Genomic DNA, 24,251 nt, shown 5'->3' on the forward strand with positions numbered 1-24,251 from the left:
TTAGGATTGGATGATTGCTAGGGGTGCAACTCGGGTCTGGTCGGGTTGAACCCGACCCGACCAACCATTTGCTCAACCCGACCCAACCCAAGTTCCAACCCGATAAGGTTCAACCCGACCCGAACCGAGGAACCCTTTTTGCCAATCCGAACCCGACCCAACCAGAGTTCAACCCGACCCAACCTGAGATTTTAAGCTTAAAAAATAAAAAAATTATTAAAAATTTCGGGTTGACTCGGGACGGGTTGCCCATGCCCTCAACCTGACCCTGACCCCGACCCGAACTCAACCCGAACCCGACCTGAACTTGACCCAACCCGACTTTTCTCCGGGTTGAACCAGTCGGGTTCGGGTTGAGCCCGCCCGAATTGCACCCGTTATTGATTGCCATGATTTTTGGGTCATAGCAGATCCAAAGCAAGGCCTATTAAGTAGACGGTTCAGATCAGTCCAAGGTGGGACCAGTCGTCCTTGCTAAAACATTACTCTACACGTAAATACATACTAAAGGATATGCTAGGGACCATCGCGAAATGCCTTATGCGATGCTCCCTAGCAAACCCCGTGTACTAAACATTTGTTTTGTTTTTTCAATGGCAGATTTTTATTAGAAGTCTTTTTTCATGGGAAATTTTTGTTTGAAGTTTTGTAATGAATATTTTAGCAAAAAAATTTCCATGAAAAAAAAAATTTCCAGCATTTGGTAAACTCATTTCCCACGGAATATTATTTTTCATGGAAATTTTTTTACACCTTATGCATAGCATGATTGAGACCACCTCATGTTTTGATGGGGTGGGGCCCACCATTTTAGACCGTGCATAGAATGGGCCAAGAATGCTAGTACATAACTACTTAGGTACTCACATATATGCACCCGTATATGAGTACAGATGCGTACAGATTCATGAATCAATAAATGACCGTAAAATGGCTTGTCAAAGTGTAGCAATCAAGCATCTAATTCCATATCATGAAGTTCCTAGGCTAATATCATATATTCCATTGCCACTGGCATTTGTGGTCCTAACTCCATCTTGTGTTACAGAAACCAAGCCACTATAAGTATGAGTTGTTTGCAAGCTTAGTTGTTTGAGTCCAACAACACAAAGTTCCAACCTTCTATATTTTCTCTCTTACAATTAACCTTAAGAAGGATGGCATCTTTGAAACCTGAGAAACCTATTGGCACTCAGGCGCCGCTTGGGCAGCCTAAAAAAGAACCCACCAAAGCATGCGATGGGTGCAAGACTCAGGCGACTGCCGCAAAGCCGGCCCCCAAGCAGGTGGAGCCGAAGAAGAAGGTACAACACAGACACATATATGTGTAGAGAGAGAGAGAGACAGAGAGAGAGAGGTGCAAGGCCTTACAACAATAAGGCCCTTGTACGATGGAGGTACCACCACCCTTGGTATTTGATCGAACAGCAGCTTCTCAAAAAGTGAGCTGCTGTTGGATCAAATATCAAGGGTGGTACATCTACCATATTGTTGGAAAGCATTACACCACTGTGTTGGTGAGGTCTAGCTCATATAAGCTTATATGAGCTCTAGCTCACAAACATTTTCCCCATATATATGTGTGTACACATGCATATTACTATCTTTTGGGGTTTGATATTCGCACTCGCTTGTTTCAATAATGAAATTCCTCACTTGGTTTTGGGCCTGTAGCTTAATGGTTGAGGATTTGTTTATTAACCTAGAGGTCATAGGTTCGATCCCAGCTTACCTACCAAAAAAATGAACCTCCACTTTTTTGTTTTTCCTTATCTAATTAGTTATAAAAGGGAGCTTTGATATGGTAGAAGGTAGGGGTGCCAAGGGATCCACTTTGGATTGGATCCACTTATGTCTTGGTCAGTTCGAGTTCCTTACGAAGTGCTTTTTTGGATCAATTTTGAATCGGACCGTCCATAGGAAAGTTCTAGGTCCTGCTTAAGTTGTACACAATTAGAGCTTAGAGCTAGAGGGAAGAGGGAAGACCAACTCTAACAGCTTAAGCTTTTAGAGTAATTGGTTGTTTCACATGGTATTAGAGTAATTGCTCTAGTCCTGGGATCAAAACCCAACAACTCATTATTATTAAAAATTCAAGTGTATGGCCAACCCAAAAAAAGAGGGGCCACAAGTGGGGGGAGTGACAAAGTATAAATGATCAAATCACACTAACTCTAAAGGCTTAAGCTTTTAGAGTAATTGGTTGTTTCAGAGGAGAATCACTGTTCAAAAAGTAGGAAAATAAAATATTTTTAAATCCTTTTGAGCAAGGGTTTTAAGGCTGTGTTTGGCAACCATGATTTTTTTTTTCATGGAATAGTAACTTACCAAGTGTTAAGAGAGGGAGAGTGAGGAGATGAGGCAAAGCCCAAGAAAAATAAGGAAAAAAAAAAACTATTTTGAAGACATTCAGCTCCCACCCTCTTTCCCCTGACCCACCACTTGATAAACCAATATTCTACAGAAGGGTGATATGGATCAAAAGACATGGACCAAATCTATCAGCTCTACCCAACATTAACGTTTGGATCCATCTGATCTGTGGAGGTCTCAATAAGCTATTAAAGTGATGAGTGTCATTATCAAAATAAGGGATTATAGGTGTCATTTCCCATCTCTTTTTATAGAATGATCCAGTGAATGGTATGAAGGGGGCCCCACTTGATGTCAAAAGTACCACAAAGAGTGGAAGCAAGAGGGGTCCACTTCCCTTGACCGTCCGATCATACCAAGATTTTTATTTTACATGATGCACTTCTTTCATGCAGGTAATATCGCCTGCCAAACCACCAGGGAAGAACTAAACAAAGGGATGAAGATGGGTAATTGCCACGTGGCACTCAATGAAGTACTTATGTTATGATGTTTCTCTCTCTTTTTTTTTAAATAATATGGACGTTTGATCTCTATACATATATGGCTTTAATGAAATAAAATGATGTAGTAAACTATTACTACACTTTGCTTCTTTTCTTCCTTCTTTTGATTGATTTAGTAACAGAAATTATATGGTGTAGGGGCCGTTGGATCAAATATCAAGGGTAGCATCTTGATTACGCGCGTGTCCATGAGGGACAACATATAAAAACTCTCATTAACATGCTGACATTGTTCGACTAGTTTGGACAAGCATGGTCCTTCTATGCTAGTAACACTCACTGTATGATCAAAATTCTTGATATAGCCACCTGTAGATGACATTCTTAATGCTAATCAAAATACCATTCGTCCGATAAGGAACTACAAAAATAAAAAAATTTAACTCTCTTTGGCAGAGTAATCTCAATGATAGAGTACTGGGGATGGGAGGGGGGGAGCATGAGGGAGATACTAGTTCACAAAAATAAACATTTTGTTTTCATTGAATAACAACTCAACTGCTCTTAGGATTGAAAATCAAGATCTGTGATAAAGTTCAATAAATCATTTCTATTGCGAATCATGGTTTTAAGTTTTTCTAAAATTTTAGTGAAACAATAAAAATATTTTCGTTTCCATCCCCACTGAAACGAAATCTCAATGAATTCCTTTCACATCATTATTTTGTCGAAATTTGACCGGAATGGTCATAACGCATAACGATAAAAAATGGAAGGATGATAGGAACACCACTGAACTGGACAACAAAGCTACGTACCGTATCGTATGAATGAGATGCCAAATGAACATGAGACCAATAATACCATGTAACTCTATGTGGTATTGACATAGAGTTGTGGTCCTTGGACGAGAGACTTGTCATTACACTTCTCATACTCATTACAATGCACTTCTTTATTTACTTTACTATTCCAAGCATGTGAGGCAACTCATTTCACTAGGTGTTAGATGTGATTAAGCCGTTATGGATGGCTTTTTTTATTATGTGATGATTTCTAAGTATGCATTTGTGCTTATTCTAGCATTTCCAAAAATTTCATCATAAAATTTCATCATTTTCATACATTTTTCGTGATTTTATAAGATTTCCAATGAAACCAAAATATTTCCATTTCCGTGCCGACTAAAACCATGAAATTGAAAACCTTGCTCCTGACAAGCATGGTGTGGAAGGGTAAACAGAAGTAATGAATCATAATGAAGATGGTTCACCAGGATGAATGGATCTTGATCTATATAGGTAATTAGGATACCATAAGGAATGAATCTTGATCTATATGGGTCATTAGGAGTAAATAAGGAACACCTCTGTAAGACTTAATTTAGAGGCTATTGATAAGTTTCATGTAACTGCATATGATGAAATAATTTGTCGCATAGAGTTTGACTACTTGCAAGAGGATTGGTATATTTTGGGAATTGGAGCACAAAATGGTTCACAGAGGCATAACAAGCAAAAGATCGAGGACCCTTTTATTAACAACTCATGGAATAAAATGGAAATAGGGATGATGAATAAACATTAGAAATGAAGGCAGCTTTTCTAAGTATAAAAAATACTTCAAAAGGATACTGAGGAAAGATGTAATACGACGAAAGTATAAACCAATGGGATTTGCTAGGGACCATAGTAGAAGGCATTTCGCAGACCGGCCGTTGCATGAGAGAGCAACCACCACATATGAATTAAATGAATAAGACAAAATCTGTTGAAAAGTGAGACTATGGGGCTGCTCTCTCATGCAACAGCTAGCTTGTCCGCGAAATGCCTTCTGCGATTGTACCTAGTAAATCCCTAAACAAATTAATAGTAACGTTTATGATCATTGTGTCAGATGCAAATTAAGACTGAAGTTGGAAGCATAGTATCGATACATCAAAGCGTTCAAATGGTCGACCAATTGGTAGTAATCATCATCTTGCTAGAGTTGCTTGGTTAGCAGAAATATGCATTAGCCTTTCTTTTTTTTGCAATAAAAAGTTATTATTTCCTAAGTTTAGAGGAAAATGATACGATTATTGCCAACGTTTAGAAGCAAATGATATGATTATTGCGTCTCTCTCTCTCTCACACACACATGCGCACACACACTCATGAAGTGTTGTGGTACTGCATTCCAAACAGGGCCTAAACGTTAACCTTATCAGCGGTAATTTTGCCATTTGTAAAATAAAGTGAGGGCAAAGTAGGAACGTTGGACAAATAACCTGCATCATTGAAATTGTGTTTTAGATGTTTATCTAAAAATGAAATGCATTTATTTTTGGGTGACGATAAATTTGCACCGCCTTTAGGATAATTTGGACCCCTTTTAATGTGATTTGACATCAAAAAAGCGTTAAAAGTCTGCCACAAGGCCCACAATTCACGTTATAAAGGGTGACAATTATCCTACAGGGGGTGCAAATTTATCATCTCCCTTATTTTTATTTTTATTTTTCCTATATTGCGTTTTAAACGGATTATTAAGGAGCTGCCAGACTATCCAAATTCGTACCCAAACTGGAATCGAAATGCAAAAGATCGTCTATGACTGGAGACCAAGGTCATGTACTAGCTGTAAAGACAATAGTTACGCATCATAAAACTGCATACATGCCCCCATGACCCAACCAAAACTCCCAAAGCAAGAATGGCCACCGAAGGCTTACCATGCGAGATCCCACATCGGAAAGGAAGGGAACGAAACTGGGTTATATATGTGGTTTCCTCTCTCCACGTGCATACTCGTTTTCCGCATCTCGAAGGGGCGGGTTGCGACCTAGAATCGGACAATATCTCGGGGAAGAAGCTCACTCAACTGAAAAAAGGACATCAGAGTCCAGCCCTTCCCAGCAAGATCCAGTCAAAGAGTCCAGAATTGGGCCTTCTGCAAACTGCGCCCAAGAACCCAAGGAGGTTTTGTGTTTCCTAGGTCCCACAAATTGGATCCACACAGCACGTGTCTTTTAGCACTATTCTGCCTAGTTTGAATTAAATCAATTTTTTTCTATGTATGTTTATCTTTGTATGATTTTGTTACAAGGGTATCTGTGCCCAGTTTGTTGCCCCCTCTCTCTTAGATATTGTTTGAGGGACTGGGCTGTTAATATCTTTCTATTTTAATACACTGGTCGGGGTCCGCCTAACCCCAGCTTACTCATCAAAAAAAAAAAAAATATGTTGGCAACATTCCATAGAATATTTGTGGGGCAAGTTGTGAGAATAGGGGACCAAGAGTCTTACCAGGGTAAGCACTTAAAAACAAGGAAAACAAGGCAAATGATATTCCCCCCCTCCCCCCGCCAACAGTTTCTGTGAGAATGGTTCACCGCTTGAGGATAAATTCACCCCCTTTAACATTTTTCTTTGCCTTTAAAACTCAACTAATAACGTTAAGGGGGGGATTTTATCCGTCAGAGGGGTGGATATCATTTCTCAAAAACAATTCTAAATATGTATTGGGGAATGATATATTCACCCCCTTTTCTTACTTGGGACAGTCCACTAAAAGAGTAGATCATAAATACACAAGAGGGAGCTGTCCCAGGTAAAAAAGGGAGCTAATATATCACTTCCTATGTATTTTCTTTTCAGTGGTTTTTAGAGATTTTTGATGCTATCTCAATAATATCCCGCCCAGTCAATTCTCTCCCTCGCCTTAGATTCTCAGCCCACTCACACGGTTGGGGCCATGAATATTCTATGAAATAATCTTTCAACATGGCCTAAAGGTCTCCCACACAAATGGCATTTTACAAACTATGGTCACTCTACCATGACGCTGTGTCTCACCTTTGATTGATTCGAACCCTCTGTTTGGACCTTCTATGGCCCAAAAATCACGTTAATCATTTAATTTTAGGACCCCCTAATATCTCAAATCGACCCCATATCTCTCTCTCTCTCTCTCTCTCTCTCTCTCTCTAAGCACTGCTCTGTATGGGGTCGATATTTTCCCGTGAACAGTTGACTAGCACGAAAAATAGACAGGTAATAATGTTAGGAACTTAGGATTGCATCATTGCTGTGATATTTGTTGGGCCATAGGAGATCCAAAGCAAGGCCTATCAAGTAGACGATTCAGATCAGTCCAAGATCAGATCCACTATGTCTTAGTCATCTCTGCTAAAACATTTCTCTAAGCGTTCGTAACATAATTGGGATTTGCTAGGGACCATCAGTCCATCAATGAAAGGCATTTCGTAGCTGCCTGTTGCATGTGAGAGCAGCCCGTGTGATGGAAAATCTTCCCGCACGGTTCAAGAGCACTGAATTAGAATGAGAGGTTCACCACCACATCATTGCAAGGGCAGCTCGCTCCCACCTCAGATTAATTAAATGAATAAGACAAAATCTGCTGAAAAGTGAACCTGTGTGGCTGCTCTCATATGCAACAACAAGCCGTGAAATGCCTTTTTGTGATGGTCCCTAGCAAAACCAGAAAACACAAGCAAACACACGATGGCACAAAGATTTATGTGGTTTGGCATAAAGACCGCATCCACTACAGAAGCGACAAAAAATCCACTATAAGAACTCGAGATTACAAGAGAAAATCAGTATCCCTGTGCAAACCCACCATGAAACGCTTATACACCCTTTTTATCCCTTTCGATTTCTCAACCCTCTTCTAAAACTGGAATATGGAAATAAGTTGTTAGAATTTTAAACCTAAAATTGGAATTTGAACTCAAAATTTCGGAGTGAAGATTCAAAATAAAGAATCTCCCCTTTGTTTTCAACTCTTTTGTCTTTTGAGTTACTTCAGACTTGACTCCAAAACCTAGTGTGGTGTGTGAGTTGGGTTTGAACTCAAATGCTAGTTTTTTAGTCTCATATTGGAAAGTTAAGGAGACTTTCACCTCCTTATAAAACGTAGTGTGGAGAAAAGGCTTGGCCCTTTCAAGGTTTCAAGGGGCAGTGGAATTTGTTTGGTGACCCAATTTTACATGAACCAAAGTTCATATATTACATGCATGTCCTGGTCCGAGTTTGTTTAAATATATTTTTATTACAAAATAAAATAAAATTTGGGTTTGTAAATAAAAGCTGCCTTTTTATTTCCCAAAATGTTTTTATTTTTTATCTCAAATATTGCTACTTTCTTAAACGGTTTTGTAATTGTGCCCATTAAGACTGTTACCATTTTCAAACCATTTTGTCTTCTCCAAACAGCAACAAGAAGTGATCGTTGGAGAGAGATGTTTTCTCTCATTGAAGGGGGCATATTCAATGGGCATGTTCTCTCTATAAAGGGAGAGGAGTTTCTTCACCCCAGGCACTGATTTACAGAAACAGAAATCGTTTTCTCCCCTTACACAAAGCGAGTCTAAACAAGCTTACCAGAATCGAGCTGAACTCACTTAAATAATAGAGCGATGCTTCCAGGTCGCACACATTTTCGAACCCAATCAGGTTGAATTCAAGACACCTAACTCAATAATATTAAACAATAGTTGTCATTGTTTTTATTTCAATAATGGAAAATTTATAGTAGAAACCTTTTTTCATGGCATATTTTTATTAGAAATCTTGTAATGAATAATTTGTCAAAAACATTCCATTAAAAATAAAATTTCCAGCAATTTTTAAACTAATTTTCCACACAATATTATATTCCATGGAATTTTTTACACCACATGCATAGCATGGTTGGGCCCACCATTTTACACAGAATGGGACAAGAATGCTAGTACAAACGTACTCTCACTGCACACGTATATGCGTACATACATTACACATTATGAATGTCAAACCCCGGCCACACTGTGTAAATATTGTCAAGTTCTGAGTCTTCTACCAGCCCCGGTTTTATTTTCAAGTAGCACTACTGTCTCCGACCCACTCCACAGGGAGACACCCCTTGGAGATGCTGAAAATGCATCTACACAGGGAGAGGGAGATGTAATCCACATATAGCCCATAAATCTTTTCTCCCTTTTCGATGTGGGATCTTACTATCCTCCCTTCTTGGGGCCAATGTCCTCCCCTCCTTGGGGCCCAACATCTTTGCTGGCAATCCATACTGTGGGAAGTCTAGCTATGATACCATTATATTATGCTTCGACCCCACTGTGTAAATATTGCCTAGTTCTAAGTCTCTCCCCCCCTGTTTTATTTTCCAGCAGTACTGTGCTCATCCACTCAACAGGGGCCCGTCCCTTCGAGATGCTGAAAACACATCTACACAGGGAGAGCAAAATACAATCCACATATATTGCCGCCCACAAATCTTTTCTCCCTTTCCAATATGGGATCTTACAATGAACCCATAAATGGGCATAAAATGGCATGTCAAAGTGTAGCAATCAGGCATCAAATTCCTTATCATGAAGTTTCTACACTCATATCACATATTCCATTCCCACATGCAACTTGTGATTCTAATTACATCTTGTGTTACTGAAACCAAACCACTATAAGTATGAGCTGTTTGCAAGCTTAGCTGTTTGAGGCCAACAACACAAAGTTCCAACCTTCTCATCTCTCTTACAACCTTAGAAGGATGGCATCTTTGAAAGCTGAGAAACCTGTTGGCACTCAGACGCCGCTTGGGCAGCCTAAGAAAGAACCCGTCAAAGCATGCGATGGGTGCAAAACTCCGGCGAGTGCTCCAGTGAGTGCTCCGGCTCCGGCCACAGCAACAAAGCCGGCCCCAGCGACAAAGCCAGTCCCCAAGCAGGTGGAGCCCAAGAAGAAGGTACAATACATACACACATGCATATTACTATCTCTTTGGGAAATGATATCCGCACTCCCTTGTTTCAATAATGACACTTCTCTCTTTGTTTTTCTTTTCTAATCAGTTGTAAAAAGGAGCTTCAATATGGGGGAACGTAGGGGTGTCAAGGGATCCGAGGATCCACTTCGGATCGGATCCACCTATGTCTTGGATCCACCCATGTCTTGGTCACAATATGTTCCAGTTCCTTATTGGTTTGATCCTTTACATGGCTTTTTGGATCAATTTCGAATCGGACCATCCATAGGAGTTCCTGCTTAAGTTGTACACAATTAGAACTTAGAGAGAAAGAGAGAGAGATTGAAACAAAAAACACGAAAATGAAATGTTTGTTTTTATCGTTAGGAGCAAAGGTTTTTAAGGCCTGTTTGGCAACCGTGAATTTTTTATCATGAATATAGTAGTAGCTTACCAAGTGTTGAAAGAGGACTAGGGAGAGTGGCAGAAAAATAAGGGTAGGTTAAACTATTTTGAAGAGTTTTTCTTTTCCCTATTTTCAGCCACTTCTTAGCCTCTCCCCACTCTCAGTTCTCTGTCTCCCACGGTCCCACACTCCTTACCCTGTCCCACCACTTGATTAACCAATATTCCATGGAAAAATCTTTCATGGCTGCCAAACATGGCTTAAATGTAAGAAAAATACCCCTTCGGAGATAGGACTCTACATCAGATTTTGTGGCTATGTCTACATCACAATCTCTAATAATTTCGGACTTTATGCCCATAAAAAAAAAATTCGGACTTTATGATATGGATCAAATGGGCATAGTTCAAATCTAAACAAGCTATGCCCAAATCCTGTCTATTAACGTTCGAATCCATCTGAACAGAACTTAATAAGGTGAGGAGTGTCGTTATCAAAATAAGGGAGTATAGGTTCATTTCCCTTCTCTTTTTATAGAATGATCTAGTGAATGATGTGAAGTGGAGCCCACTTGATGTCACAAGCTTTACAAAGAGTGGAAGCAATCCACTTCCCTTGACCGTTAGATCATATATCAAGATTTCTTATTTAACATGCTGCTCTTCTTTCATGCAGGTAAAATCACCTGCCAAACCAGCAGGGAAGAACTAAACGGAGGGATAAAGATGGGTAGTTGCCACGTGGCACTCAATGAAGCACTTATCTTATGCTGTTTTTCTCTTTGTTTTTTAGATAATATGGGCGTTTGATCTCTACATATGGCTTTGATGAAATAAAATGATGTATTAGACTATTACTACGGTTTGCTTCTTTCAAGGGAAGTGATATATTCGCCCCCTTTTCTTCCCGGGACACCCCCCTCTATTACTCTACTAGAAGTGATGTACGTATTTACATGACATATACGAAATAGCCCATGTATGTGTGGTGTAATGTGGGGCCAACCCAAGGAAGTTCATATATCTCAGTCGGCTGTAGGCCTTACATCTACTGAGTCAAACATATATTAGCAAACCATGAAAATTTGCCAAATGAAGCTGAGTGATGATGTTAGCTAATACAAATCACTCTTAGAATTCAACTTTCTCCATTATAAAATTTCGGTCCACTTCAATGTGTTTCAATAGATTGTGTTGAACAAGATTTTGAACAATACTAATCGTAACCTTATTCTCACAATACAAACTCACCGACCCTAGTATGTTAAATCCAAAGCCTGCCAATAAATTCCTGAGCCATAGTATCTCACACACTACATGACCCATGGATCTTCTCCCCCTCTGCACTCGATCTAGCTACCACATTGTTTTTTAATCCACCGGTAACAAGATTACTTCCAACCAAAGTGGAATAAAGTGAAGCACTGAGCGCATTACCAATATTAAGTTCAATCCTCAAGTGACCATGCTTTGCAAAAAATATTCGCATTCTAGGAGATTACTTCAAATATTGAAGAATTATACGAGCATCTTCTAAAATGTGATGCCCTGGGAATTTGCATAAAATGACTAACCACACTAACAACATACGCAGTGTTAGGTTGAGTGAGAGACGAGTAAATCAGTCTATCAACCAATCACTAAAAATGTCCTGAATCAATTAACTATTGTCCATCCTCATCACTTAGTCTGTGATTCGTTTCAATTGGAGTATTGCCCAGCTTTGTCACAAGATTACCCGTCTCCTTAATAAGGTTTAGAATGTGCATCCATTGAGAAATAGACACTCGTTTTTCAGTAGGCAATCTCAATCCCAAAAAGTACTTGCAGCTCATCTAGATCTTTGATTTCAAACTCTTCCCAGATAATCTTTGAGATTTTGAATCTCTTCATCATCTCTAGTCAGTACAATATCATCAACATAAACAAAGTTCCATTGTTCCCATTGTTCCCACTTGGGTACGCTTAAGCAATAATGTATGATCAGCTCAGCTCTATACTTAGTTGGCCTTCTTTACACCACAGCTAAAGTGATCAAACCATGCCATTGGCGATTGTTTCAAACCATACAATGTCTTTTTTAGTCTCCATACCTTTCCTTTACCAAAAGAAAATTGGAACACTAGAGGGACTCATGTACATCTCTATTTGTAGATCACCATGAAGGCATTTTTCACATCCAAATGATAGAGAGACCAAGATAGATTAGTTGCCACCTACAGGAGGATTCATATGGAGTTTTCTATCTTTCATTTTTGGTAGGTAGGCTGGGATCGAAGCTGCTACCTCAAGGTTAAGATACAAAGCCTCAACCATTGAGCCACATGCCCAACCCCTGATTCATATGGAGTTCACTCTGCTATGGGAGCAAATGTCTTTTCATAATCAATTTTGTATGTCTAACCCTTGGCTATAAGTGAGCTTTGTATCTGTCTAACGATCCATCTGATCTGGTTTATATTTCACAGTATACGCCCACTTACATCCAACCAGTTACTTTTCCCAATGAATATTAACTAATTCCCAAATTATATTCCTTTCAAGACCTTTCATCCCCTCATGCATTGCATCTTTCCATATAATTTCCACTTATATGGAAAGATGCAAATGGGGCAGTAGAAAGATAAAATGAGACAGGCTTCTGCGTAAGCAATAGGAAGATCAGGATTATTTGTAACAGGAATAGGAATAGTAATAGGGTCAGTTGTAGGATCCTCAATAGTATCAACTACATAAATTGGATTAGAAAAGGAGAAGAAATTGAAGAGGGTAAGGCACTACCTGGATTCAAGGTATTATCTTAGGGTGGTTGATCCTCCAATGGTTGTTCTTCCCTTATCATGTAGACTTTTAAGTTTTAACTCTTTCGTCACGATCCCACCTTTGTCCTGTAGACTAGTAGTACTATTATAGTCATGGGATGTCGCAAGAATAGGAATATCATATGCCCTCTCTTCATTTACACTCTCCACCTAAAGAGAGGCACCACAAGGAGCAAATAAATGGATGCACTACCAAAAGTTAACATCCATGGACAGTTAGACAATGTTTGAAGGTTGGGTGATAGCATTGATACCCCATTTGATATCCAATGAAGATAAATTTGAGGGCATTGAGATCAAGTTAGTGCTAGAATTCTTTTGAATGTGAATATAGCAGATATACATGAATACCTAGGGTGGAATAAGAAATACAACACGGTTAAGGGCTAAGCAGTTCTATAGGAGATTTTAAACCAAGAACAAGAGAAGGCATACGATTAATAAGGAATGAATAAATTAGAACTGTGTCCGACGAAAAAAAAAAAATTGAAACATTCAAGATGATTACTAGAACAGAGTAACTTCAAGAAAAAGGATGATTCTTTCATTTAGCAACTTTTTTGTTTTTTTTTTACCATTAATTAAAAAACAACTTTTATTAGTTGAGTAGTTGCGAATGAACAGAGTACAAACCATTTAATCAAAGTTCTTCATGATGGAGACACTTCAACTTTAGACTTAGTAAGATACAACCAAGTTCGTGCATCTACATAAAAAAGTTTAATTTTGAGAGTAAGGTTTAATTTTGAGACTTCATAAGGTACAATCATTTTATAAAAGCGCCTTATTAGTAGGGAAAAGAAGAGAACAAAGCATGCAGATCCAGATATCTCACTCATACTTGCAATATTATATTAGAAAAAAGGAACATACAACATAACAACAACAACTCCATTCTTGTGCACCAGTGGTTGGCAAGGGCTATAAAGATTGCTGACTTTTCCCTTGTTTTTTCTCTAAACAGGCATGCTTAGCAAATATGGTGGAACTAATTTGCTTTGTTTTGCTCAAATTTTTTAATCTTACCCACCGAAAAAAATGATTACAATAGAAAAAATAGTTGGGGCCAACCTGGAATGCCAAGATGCTTAAAAGGGGCTTATGTTGTGAGCCAACTTCAACATGAACTCAGGAACCAAGCGCCGTCTAGGAGGGGCCATTGCATCTTTGGCAAGAGCAACCTCATCACCTGCATGAATGACTGCTACTATATCTCGAAGAAGCTCATCTACACCACCTCTCAAAGGATCCTGCATTCCCCGGTACAAACAAAACCAGTGTTAGAAACTAACTCTGATAAAAACTTGGACAAGAAAGTGTCAAAAAAAACAGTTACCAACTATCTAGTTAATTAAGGTGCTATGAGAGTTTGTTCTTTTCATGTTTGTATATAGGAGGTAACTGGTATGTATGTTGTTTTCATGTTTATACAAGTGGCAGTATCTCATGAATACGTTATAGAAAGAAGGTTGATCTAATTGGAGGTTTCTCAGGAATTAATTCATTGTTCCTAAAATCTTATAAGATTCTATATAAACTAACTCATGGTTCAAATTAAATCATACCTGACAAAGTCATATTATTCTCACAAAAACAGAAATGCATAGAGTTTAATGATTGTTAATGCTTTATTTTTATCTTATGGTTAAAAGGGAGATGTTTTGAATTCCAAGTGAATTCTTTCTAGTGATTGGTTTGGACTTTGCATGCTCTACAAAGCTCATTACTACATAAAAATTCATGGCATGTTATAAGATGACTAAAACTTGATATGAAATCTATCAAACAGTATTATTAATATTTAAGAATATCTAATTTTCCTTGTACATCTTATAGTTTTATTCATCATTAACTCCCTATGATATGAAATCTATCAAACAGTATTATTAATATTTAAGAATATCTAATTTTCCTTATACATCTTATAGTTTTATTCATCATTAACTCCCTATCAAAATAACTATGATCCAACAATTAGTCCCTCTTAATAATTCATGATATAATTTGCTTTGAAGAACATTGGCCTTTGAATACACATAATTTATTAGCAAAGGTTATCCTCCTTGAGTTGTGGTGTGTCAGAATGTTTTTTGTTGTCGACTACACAGACCTTTTCTCTGGTTGCAAAAATCCCATCAGTCCATGGGTTGATTTCCTTAGTTGTGAACATGGGCTGACCACTGTATCAATTAGATGTGAAAATGCATTTATGCATGGTGATCTCAGTGAGGAAGTCTACATGGAGCAACCTCCAGGGTATGTTGCCCAAGGGGGAGATGAAGCTCTCTATATGCCATCTGCAAAAAGCATTATATGGGCATAAACAGTCTCCTAGAGCTTGGTTTGGGAGATTCAGTGAGACAGTTATGCGATTCAACATGATGCAGTGTGCGGTAAACCACTCGGTTTTAGCTCATGGTCTGATGGTGGATACATTTTCCTAGTAGTTTATGTGGACGACATTGTTATCATTGGAAGTAATAGGGAAGGCATACATAATCTAAAGGACTTCTTTTAGAAGAATTATGTATCAAAGACCTTGGTCGCCTCAGATACTTCCTTGGAGTTGAGGTAGCAGATTCACGTGGTGGATTGTCGTTGTCCCAAAGTATGTCTTGGATATATTAGAAGAGACAGGATACTTGGGGGTGAAACCTACTGAGGTTCCCATGGATCATGATTTCAAGTTTTATCCTAATCAAACAAATTTGTTAAAGGACAGAAGATTGGTTGGCAAGTTGATTTACTTGACCGCGACTCATCCAGATATTTCGTTTGTAGTGGGTGTAGTGAGTCAGTTCATGAGCTCCCCATGTCCCTCTCATTGGGCAGCACTTCTTCAAATAGTGAGGTACTTGAATAAGGCCAGGTAAAGGCTTATTCTTCATAAGGCGCAATCACATGAACTAGGAAGGGTCCACTGATGCAGACTGGGCCGGATCACTTGCAGATAGACGGTCGACTACATAATATTGCACTTTTGTTGGAGAAAACTTAGTGTCATGGAAAAGCTAGAAGCCGGATGTGGTGGCTAGATCTAGTGCCGAAGCAGAGTATATAGCTATGGCTCATACATGTGGGGAGTTAACCAGTTGAGGTATTTTCTTTCTAAGACTGACTTACCTTCCTCATCTCCAGCATCATTGTATTGCGATAACAAAGTTGTTGTTCATATTGCTTCAAATCCAATTTTCCATGAGGACAAAGCACATTAAGGTGAATTGCCATTTCATTCATGAGAAGATTCAAAAAGGGGAAATATGTAAAGTTTTTGCTAGATCAGGCAGCCGAAATATTTACCAAACCACTAGGCAGAGCAAAGTTGCATGATATGTATGACAAGCTAGGGTTGTATGACATACACACTCCAGCTTGTGGGGAAGTGTTAAAAGAAGTGGTGTAATTTACATGCCCAGCTAGGGGTATTCCAGTCTTTTCATGTGTAACCCTAATGGCACATATATAATTATTGTTTAAAAATGTGGATGCGGGTCAAAATGCAGCCAAGAAAAATCCTTGTCGACTCAGGGCGGACGCGGCCAAAAACACGGTTGACACGGCTGAGTACTTGGTTGACGCGGTCATAACTTGGGGGAGTCAAAGGAGTTTTTATTGACTCTGTAGGGCAAAACACAGAACACAGCGGCAAAATGTGGAATGCGGCTAAGGGAAAAGAGAGTTGACTCGGGGGAGTTCATGATGCGGAGGAGTTTTAAAACTATGTAGGAGTTTTAAAACTATGTATATAATACATTTTGTGAGGGAGAATACACACACACTCTCTCTCTCCTTCACGACAACTTTTCTAGATCTTCTTCTTCTCTCATGAAACCATTAACACTAGGATATTACCATTTTCAAGATGATTTATCAACATGACATATTCTCTTCATTATGAAACCCATCATTTACATTAAGATCACCATTGCACAAAAAAAGGAACAATGCAATCGCAATTTATATCCCAAATAGAAAGAACAACCCTTTACCTGAAGAAACAAATCTGTATGAGTTTTTCCATCATATAAAATTAGTTCAACTTTTGCTCCAGCACTTTGAAGAGCATCAGCAAAAGTCTTACTGCATGCAAAAGAAGTGTCAGCATCTGGCGAAAGCATGTTACAAGCTCCAAGTAGTTAGTAACTGGTGATAGCAAGTTACACCTGGCATCTGATGGTATGGAATAATCCACAGTTCCATGTAAAAGTAAAATAGGAGGGAGGAGAGAAACAGCATGTCTAGTACTCGGGTCTTGTACCATTATTTCAGGAGAAAAGCGATGCAAGGATTGCTCGCCTTCCATTATGCTGGAATGACGCTTCAAAACCATCAGATGAGAAAGTGTATGATGCGAAAGACATGGACAGAAAAAAGGCATACATACAAAAGAAAACTGTTATTACACATACCAGTAACCAACCACAAAATATAAATTATTACCTGAGAAAGATGGAACGGTACAGACCTCGTTGATGAAAGTGATCAACCAAGCTTGATATGTTGTACCTGTCAGAACAGCACGTGCAAAAATCTCTCTCACACACACACACGGATATATATATATATATATATGAAAGCAATGACAAATGTAAAATTCATAAATTGTCATAGGGGCACCTAAGCCCTGTCAGTTTTAGTGGAGGTCCCAACTTAGTCTAGATGGAATTTTGGTGAGAAGTCCATTATGAAAGTGATGCCTGCCCCAAAACGCTCCAAGCAAGGAATTATAGATGGTCCACATCAGCTTCTTAAAATACTACCAAAAACGGACGAAATAGCCCTTCCAGTATGCTTTCCAGATGAAATCAACATATGGTATTCAATGGGTTGGCACATTTGCTGAAATGCAGAGTCTATCCTACAGACTTGTAGGACTTGACAGATTTGTAATCCTTTGTATTCCTTGAGGACCATCTCGGTTCTCTTTTTCAATATATTGCCATTTCAAAAAAAAAAAAAAAAGGATTGAGGAGTTGGTGGATTTGGTGTTCTAGGATAAGGATTGAGAATTTGGCAAATTTACTACAATTCAGTAAGGATTGATTTATCTCCAAGATTTACTTGCTAAGAAAGGTAGAGACAATTATATGTAATCATTATGGGGAACAACTCTGAGAACTGTGAATTTATAAAGCTAAAGCAAAATGTGTGAGCAGGTATAGTAAGTTTGTAGCGGAAGATTGGCTGTTCTAACCAAGGTTTTAAATTTCGACCGAAATCCGAAATTTCAGGTTTCGGTCGAGACCGAAACCGAAATTAGGTAAAGTCAAAACGTTACAAAATTTCAACCGAAATTTCGATTAAAATTTCGTTTCCCCTGAAATTGGAACGAAATTTCGGGCCGAAATTTAATATCTCCAAAAAAACAGTTTTATATTCATTATTTAATATTCTCCAGCAATTTCAGCCGAAATTTCGGGGATCTCGTCGAAATTCGGTACGGGATAAAATATTACTTTATTCAATTTCTATTGATTTCGTCCGAAATTTCAAAATTTCGGCCGGTTTCGGGTAGGACCGAAACGCATTCCGAAACTGAAATTTAAAACCTTGGTTCGAACTTCATAAAATCGATCTCTGACTCTATTATCCCTTGTTTTCTCCATTTCAACTTTAATCAAAGGCTATTCTGTTGCTCTTTAGCATTTGAGTTTGACTTTTTTCTTTGGCTTGTAGATTACACATATTTTGAATCAAAACAAGCTCCTTTCTCGGGGCAGCATCACATTCATAATGGACTTCTTTCTTTGGAATGGAGGTTACACATTTTTTGAATTATAGTGGCCTATCCAGCTTAAAAACCAGACCAATGAAATTGTAAAGAGTATGGCATATTCAACTCAAAGTGAAACTTTAACTTGCAAACAAAAAACCAAGAACAAAATGCAGAAGATCGAAGATGAAAATGTTAGTACTGTAAAATTGAGAAAAAAGGTATGCCTGCTACAAATGGGCATTAACGTAGTTTCAGTAGACCAAAGAGTCAATGAGACATTATTAATTTTCGGAACAAAGATTGACTAGGATCACAAGATTGAGATGAATATAACGTTACCCGCCAGATATACCAAAATAAGCTTTTATCTGAGAAACACTCCAAGTTGTATTCTCTCCTTCTCCACACTCTTTAATTGCCTGATCCAAGAGAGCACAAGCAGCAATATGTGCACCAGCTGATTGTCCAATCAAATAGATCCTGCATAAATAACCACAAATCAGGACACTTTACAAGCACATTGTTAAAGTATAAAAGATAAATAACGCCTTTCTCCAACAGCTTAAGCTTTTGGAGAAGTTGGTAAGTTAACATGGTATCAGAGCCAAAGGTCTCGAGTGCAAACCTCCCGGATAGCAAAAATCTACATGCGATGGTCGGCCCAAAGTGGGACCACATGTGCCACGTGTTTGCCAAGTGGGCCACACGTGCGGGGGAGTGTTAAAGTATATAAGATAAATAACGCCTTTCTCCAACAGCTTAAGCTTTTGGAGAAGTTGGTAAGTTAACACACATATTGGCAGCCGGGGCCGACACCGAAAGTACATTGAATCGAAATGTTACATGATTTCCCTGAAATTTTGTTTTCACCCTTTATTTACAAAATTTCTACCAAAATGTTAAAGATAATGGCCGAAATTTCCACCGAAATTCTATACATTTAAGTGGAAATTATAACAAAATTTTACATGCATGATTTCAGCCGAAATTTCCACCGGAACCGAAATATTTCGGTTTTGGTGGTGACCGAAACCGACATCGAATCCGACATTTAAAACCTTGAGTAAACCGGAATGTGCACCTGTTAGGATCACCTCCATAATCAGCGATGTTATTACATATAAATGAGATTCCTTGAGAAACATCCTTCATCATATCACTGATAGTCCCCTGAGGAAAGTTTCTGCACACAGATGTCAACAATGAGAAGTGTGTGTGTGTGTGTGTGTGTGTGTGTGTGTGTGTGTGGGGGGGGGGGTGGGGGGGGGAGGTTGGTGTTGATCTTATGTGTGCATGTATACGCAATACTTATACACATAAATATATGCGATCACACATCAACACCGTAGAGCCTGAATTATTAAAGACCTGTAATCAATGCATGCCACTATGACATCCCTTTCTGCTAACTGTTGCCCCAAAAGAGCTCCCCATGCTTTGTACCTGCAGCATCAAAGTGTTGAAGAGCATATGATAGAAAATAAAGAGCTTGAGTGACATAAGAAGAGAAAGATATGTTATCAGATGAATGATTATCAGATTTCCCAAGTTAATTATGGCACATTTTAAATCATTCTTCTATAAGGGATCAAGGCTTTAAATTTCGGCATAAATACCAAAATTGATTTTGGTCTGGATCCGACACCGAAAGTACAGAGATTCGGTGTTGGCCCAGATTTTGGCCAAATTTTTATTTTTATTTTTTCCCCAAAATTTCCATACTTTTTCTGAAATTTCAGCCGAAAATTCCAAAATTTAGTAAAAATTTCAGAAAAACCCAAAATTTGTTTTTTCTGCCTAATTTTAGCCGAAATTTCGGCAGAAATCGAAAAAATTTCAATTTCGGTGGTGGCTGAAACTGACACCGAAAATAAAATTTCAATCCTTGTAAGGGATGTAGAACAATTGCTCTAGAAGTACGACATCCAATGAATAGCACCGAGGTCAGGGCTTACTTAACCCACTTGTGTGTGTGTGTGTGTGTGTGTGTGTGTGTAATCTGCCACAAATTAATAACATGCTGTTACAGATAAGCTTATAATCTCACCCAATTATCCAGGCTCCACCAGTTACAAATGCCACAACTGGTTTTGGCTCATCAACATTAAAAGGTAGATATAAATCCAGTCTGCAGTATCACAATTTTACCAGCTCTAAGTCAGAGAATTCATAGTGAAAAAATTTAGAAAAAAAGGACGATATCCCAGGAAATCAATCCATAGATGTATACCTATTTCTTGGTTGTTCCCCATAAACTACACTTCTGCGTACCTGACTTGAGAAGTAGTAGTAATATCCAACTGCAAGAAGTAAGTAGATCAGTTGTAATTAGGGAAACAAAAAGTAGATTTTCTCTTATGAGATTGATCCTGAAAAAACAAGCAGTAACTGGATAATACTCTATACTCACAGAAGATATCCTATGATTACAATATATTTGATGTTTGAATTAATAAACACACAAAATCTTTGTCACTGAGATTAGCAAGTAACTAAGTATATGACATGTCTCATAACAGAAACACTCACCCTGTAGAAAACCTGGCATGAGTAACATCGCATAACAACCAAGCGCAAGAAACTTTGTGATCCACCTATAGCCTACCCTGAATAAAATTAAATGATTAGAAAGTATAGTCAAACATAAATCACAAGTAGAGATACTAAGTTCCACATTCATGAGAAAAAATATTAGCAACAAAATAAAATCACAATTGACAAAGCCTAGCGGGCCAAAAATCCAAAATGGCTGCTATGCTCATAAGGGTAAAAGCCAGCAGAAGACACATGCCATATGAGCATCCTTCCCAGGTAATTTAGGACGCAAGTAGTAGTTAAACCAGATCAAATTAGAAGTTACATTGAAACTCGTCAAGAGGAGAAAAACATCAAGAGATTTTATTTATTTTTAAATGGTAGCCATACATCAAAAGAAACTTTGTAATCCAACTATAGCCTACCCTGAGGAAAATTAAAGGATTCGAAAGTATAGTCAAACATAAATCACAATTAAAGAAACTAAGCCCACATTCATGAGAAAAAATATGTTAGCAACAAAACAAAATCACAATTGAGGATGCTTTGCGACCCAAAACTTCAAAATGGAGGTAAAACCTAACAAATGACATACACATACCATATTGAACATCCTACTCTCATCTTTTTCTTTTATAATTTTATTGAGGCTATCCATGGCCTCTGCTACACAATAATTGGTATGAGAACAAGTTCAAATCTTGGGTTTGCTTCTATTTGTCATGGCTATAACAAATCGGGGCCCTGGGTAATTTAGTGGAGACCAAGTATAGGCCAACAAAGGTCAATCACACTAGATTCCACAAGAAATTTTCAATCACACTCGCAAGATTTTGGAAGGAGGAGAGGGAGTACCCAAGATATCGTAAAAGCGTGAAGGTGAGACGGGTGAGCAAGTAGGTCTCGGCGGCGGCGTGACCGACGTCACGCCGGAATGAATGCCGGCGGGAAGATATGGACGGGAGAGAAGCCTCGCTGGCGACTCGCCTCCGCCTCTGCTGGCCGGAGTAGGTCGAAGGACGAGCTACGAGTGGCGTGCCGATGGTTTCGCCTTCGAGGCATGAAGAGGATGATGAATTTGAGAGAAGGGTTTGATCTTCTTCTCTTAGTATGTTTGTTGTTGACATGGATGGGGTGGAAATAGAGAGGGGAAGGAGGTTGGGTTTCATTGGAGAGAGAGGAAGAAGAGAAAGAGAGAGAAGGGTTGGGTTTAGTCTGGTGATTTGGTTTTTTGGTGTAGGGTTTTGACCTTTTGGGGGGTGGTTGAGAGGGGGATGTGGTGTTTGTGAAAATGTCTGAATGAAAGGAATGGAGGAGGATGTTACTGTGAATGAAAACATGGGCAACGGCTACCTTCAGAATAGGTGTTGCCTCAAAAAATCATCTCCCTAGTATGATAATAGCTTGTGTTTTTCACGCTGGTTTAGTGGAAAATCATGAAGATCTGTATGATCATGGTGTGGGGACATCCTTGTTTAGGCCTATCACTTGACTATATCGGAATTTTCTTCTATGTTGTATGGGGATTCCCCAATATGACTGGGGGACTCCTTGTCCCCTTTTGTAATGTCTCTTTCGGGAATCTAATAAATTATGTTACCTTCTTTAAAAAAAAAATGGTGTGGGGACATCTTGTTCCCCTCTATTATGATTTATGTAAGATCTTCTTTTAATGCAATTGGACTGTTAATTTTCAAAAAAACAATATATGATAATAACTCTATGAACCTTAGAGATTTAGATACGGTGTCGCCTTATGAGATCGATGGTTAGTATCATTCCATGAAAAGAAGATTTTTAGGGCACGGTTGAGGCTCAATAGATGAATGATTTGAATCTTTGAACAAAGTGATGCCAATGAATTTTCTAAAAAATATTATATACACGTGAGCGCCATATAATAGGTGGGCCTTGGTGTATATTGTGTTTGTTCGTAGTTGAGCATATATTTTGAAAAATACAATGAAGCACACCTTGTTCGAAGATCTAGTCAAGAGATTAAACCCCAACCCAACGCTCACCTCTAAATGTCTCAACCTTAATCCAACCCACCTCTAGATCTCTCAACGCTGACCAAACTTGTCTAACCAAATTTTCCAAATCGGTTGGCGTGGGTCATGTGGGGTTCAGGTTGGCCCAAGGCAAAAAAAAATTGAAAAAAAACACACTCCCCTTGGTGTTGCACCCATTTTGAAATTCTTTGGCGGCAATTATTTCATACGTGAAGGCCTTTTCATAGGGAAGTGACGAGTAGTCATGGACGGTAGTGGCCATTGGAAGTTGGAGAGTGGTGTGAGAGTTAAAAGTGGTAGTGGTGCTTTTGGAAGTAACAAGTAGTGGCACAAGTGCTATTTGAATTTCAAAAAGGGAAGTTGCTGTAGGGAATAACCACCATAAGGAATTGCTATAAGAAGGGAAGGTTGCATCAGGAGAGGGCATCACTCACATCAAACAACAACCATGTCTTAATTTATCTTTATTTTCATGATCTATCTTAGTTTGTCGCTATGATGGTTCGTAGTTCCTAATTGCGGTAGAATCGGGATTTGTAATCGTTCTCCGGCAGTCACCGGAGTCCCAGTAACCAATTTTGTTTTAAAGGAGTCATCTTCTAAGGTCAGCTTCTCTGTTATGGTATGCTGACTATTTATATCTTTCTGTTACTTTCCATCACCCATTTTAATATTGTATCAAAGGAATTGGAATAGACTAAGGAAGAAGTGTTGTTTCCCTCTTCTTCCCGACCGTCTGATATCCAATCTTCAAGGGGAAGAGAAAACCTCAATTATCCTATTTTGGGAAATACCTTTACCTTGCACACCCGCACAAACACCCATTGGACAATCCGCGGCCGAATACTCGTGGATTGGGTTGGGTTGGGTCGGTCTGACCATCGCTTCAATGCTAACCCAACCTGACAGTAAGTCCGGTTGGCTTTTCCCAACCCAAGAAAATATAGGGGCGCAACTCGGGTTAGGTTCAACCTGAAAAAAAGGTCGGATCGAGTTCAGGTTTGGGTTGACTTTTCCCAACCTGGGTTGAGTTCGGATCGGGTTCGGGTTGAGGGTTTGGCAACCCGACCCGAGTGAAACCTGACATTTTTTATGGTTTTTTATTTTTTAAGCTTAAAAACTCGGGTTGGGTCGAGTCGGGTCGAGTCGGGTCGGGTCGGCCTCAACCCGACCCGAGTTGCACCTGAAAATACCAGCC

The 24,251-nt window shown here is 38.9% G+C and overlaps 1 protein-coding gene and 2 long non-coding RNA genes across 5 annotated transcripts; 2 read left to right on the forward strand and 1 right to left on the reverse strand.

Moving 5' to 3' along the window:
* The first annotated feature begins 998 nt into the window (after positions 1-998).
* Positions 999-2,969, forward strand: LOC143854816 (uncharacterized). The gene is made up of 2 exons (XR_013237594.1): positions 999-1,304; positions 2,769-2,969. It is a non-coding gene; the product is annotated as an uncharacterized LOC143854816 (long non-coding RNA).
* A 5,487-nt stretch (positions 2,970-8,456) lies between these two features.
* On the reverse strand, positions 8,457-22,576 carry LOC143855097 (isoprenylcysteine alpha-carbonyl methylesterase ICME-like). Of its 3 annotated transcripts, XR_013237689.1 has the most exons (13): positions 21,897-22,576; positions 21,036-21,112; positions 20,737-20,806; positions 20,554-20,634; positions 19,875-19,949; positions 19,588-19,689; positions 18,846-18,986; positions 17,231-17,296; positions 16,954-17,097; positions 16,780-16,870; positions 13,862-14,040; positions 12,750-12,856; positions 8,457-9,858 (listed from the first exon to the last, which is right to left on the reverse strand). XR_013237689.1 is itself a non-coding variant. In XM_077365282.1 (12 exons), the coding sequence occupies exons 1-11, from the start codon at positions 22,379-22,381 to the stop codon at positions 13,879-13,881; spliced, it is 1,494 nt and encodes a 497-aa protein (XP_077221397.1). In that variant the 5' UTR covers positions 22,382-22,576; the 3' UTR covers positions 8,459-9,858; positions 13,862-13,878. The 3 variants fall into 3 exon arrangements, 2 of the variants coding, with proteins under 2 accessions (XP_077221397.1, XP_077221396.1); XM_077365282.1 differs by lacking the exon at positions 12,750-12,856 and having other exon boundaries at positions 8,459-9,858; XM_077365281.1 differs by lacking the exons at positions 8,457-9,858; positions 12,750-12,856 and having other exon boundaries at positions 13,620-14,040; positions 21,897-22,575.
* On the forward strand, positions 9,065-10,825 carry LOC143855098 (uncharacterized). The gene is made up of 2 exons (XR_013237690.1): positions 9,065-9,563; positions 10,645-10,825. It is a non-coding gene; the product is annotated as an uncharacterized LOC143855098 (long non-coding RNA).
* Positions 22,577-24,251: the final 1,675 nt, after the last annotated feature.

Source organism: Tasmannia lanceolata, unplaced genomic scaffold (genome assembly GCF_043159265.1).
Source record: "Tasmannia lanceolata isolate RefF3 unplaced genomic scaffold, GAP_Taslan_0.1 ptg000020l, whole genome shotgun sequence".
NCBI classification, from domain to species: domain Eukaryota; kingdom Viridiplantae; phylum Streptophyta; class Magnoliopsida; order Canellales; family Winteraceae; genus Tasmannia; species Tasmannia lanceolata.

Coding starts and splice junctions, on each gene's coding strand:
- LOC143855097 (XM_077365282.1), bottom strand. CDS start 22,381: ATGTTTTCATTCACAGTAACATCCTCCTCCATTCCTTTCATTCAGACA. Junction 21,113..21,896: donor ACGCTTTTACGATATCTTGG/GTACTCCCTCTC, acceptor AATTTTATTCAG/GGTAGGCTATAGGTGGATCA. Junction 20,807..21,035: donor CATGCCAGGTTTTCTACAGG/GTGAGTGTTTCT, acceptor TACTTCTTGCAG/TTGGATATTACTACTACTTC.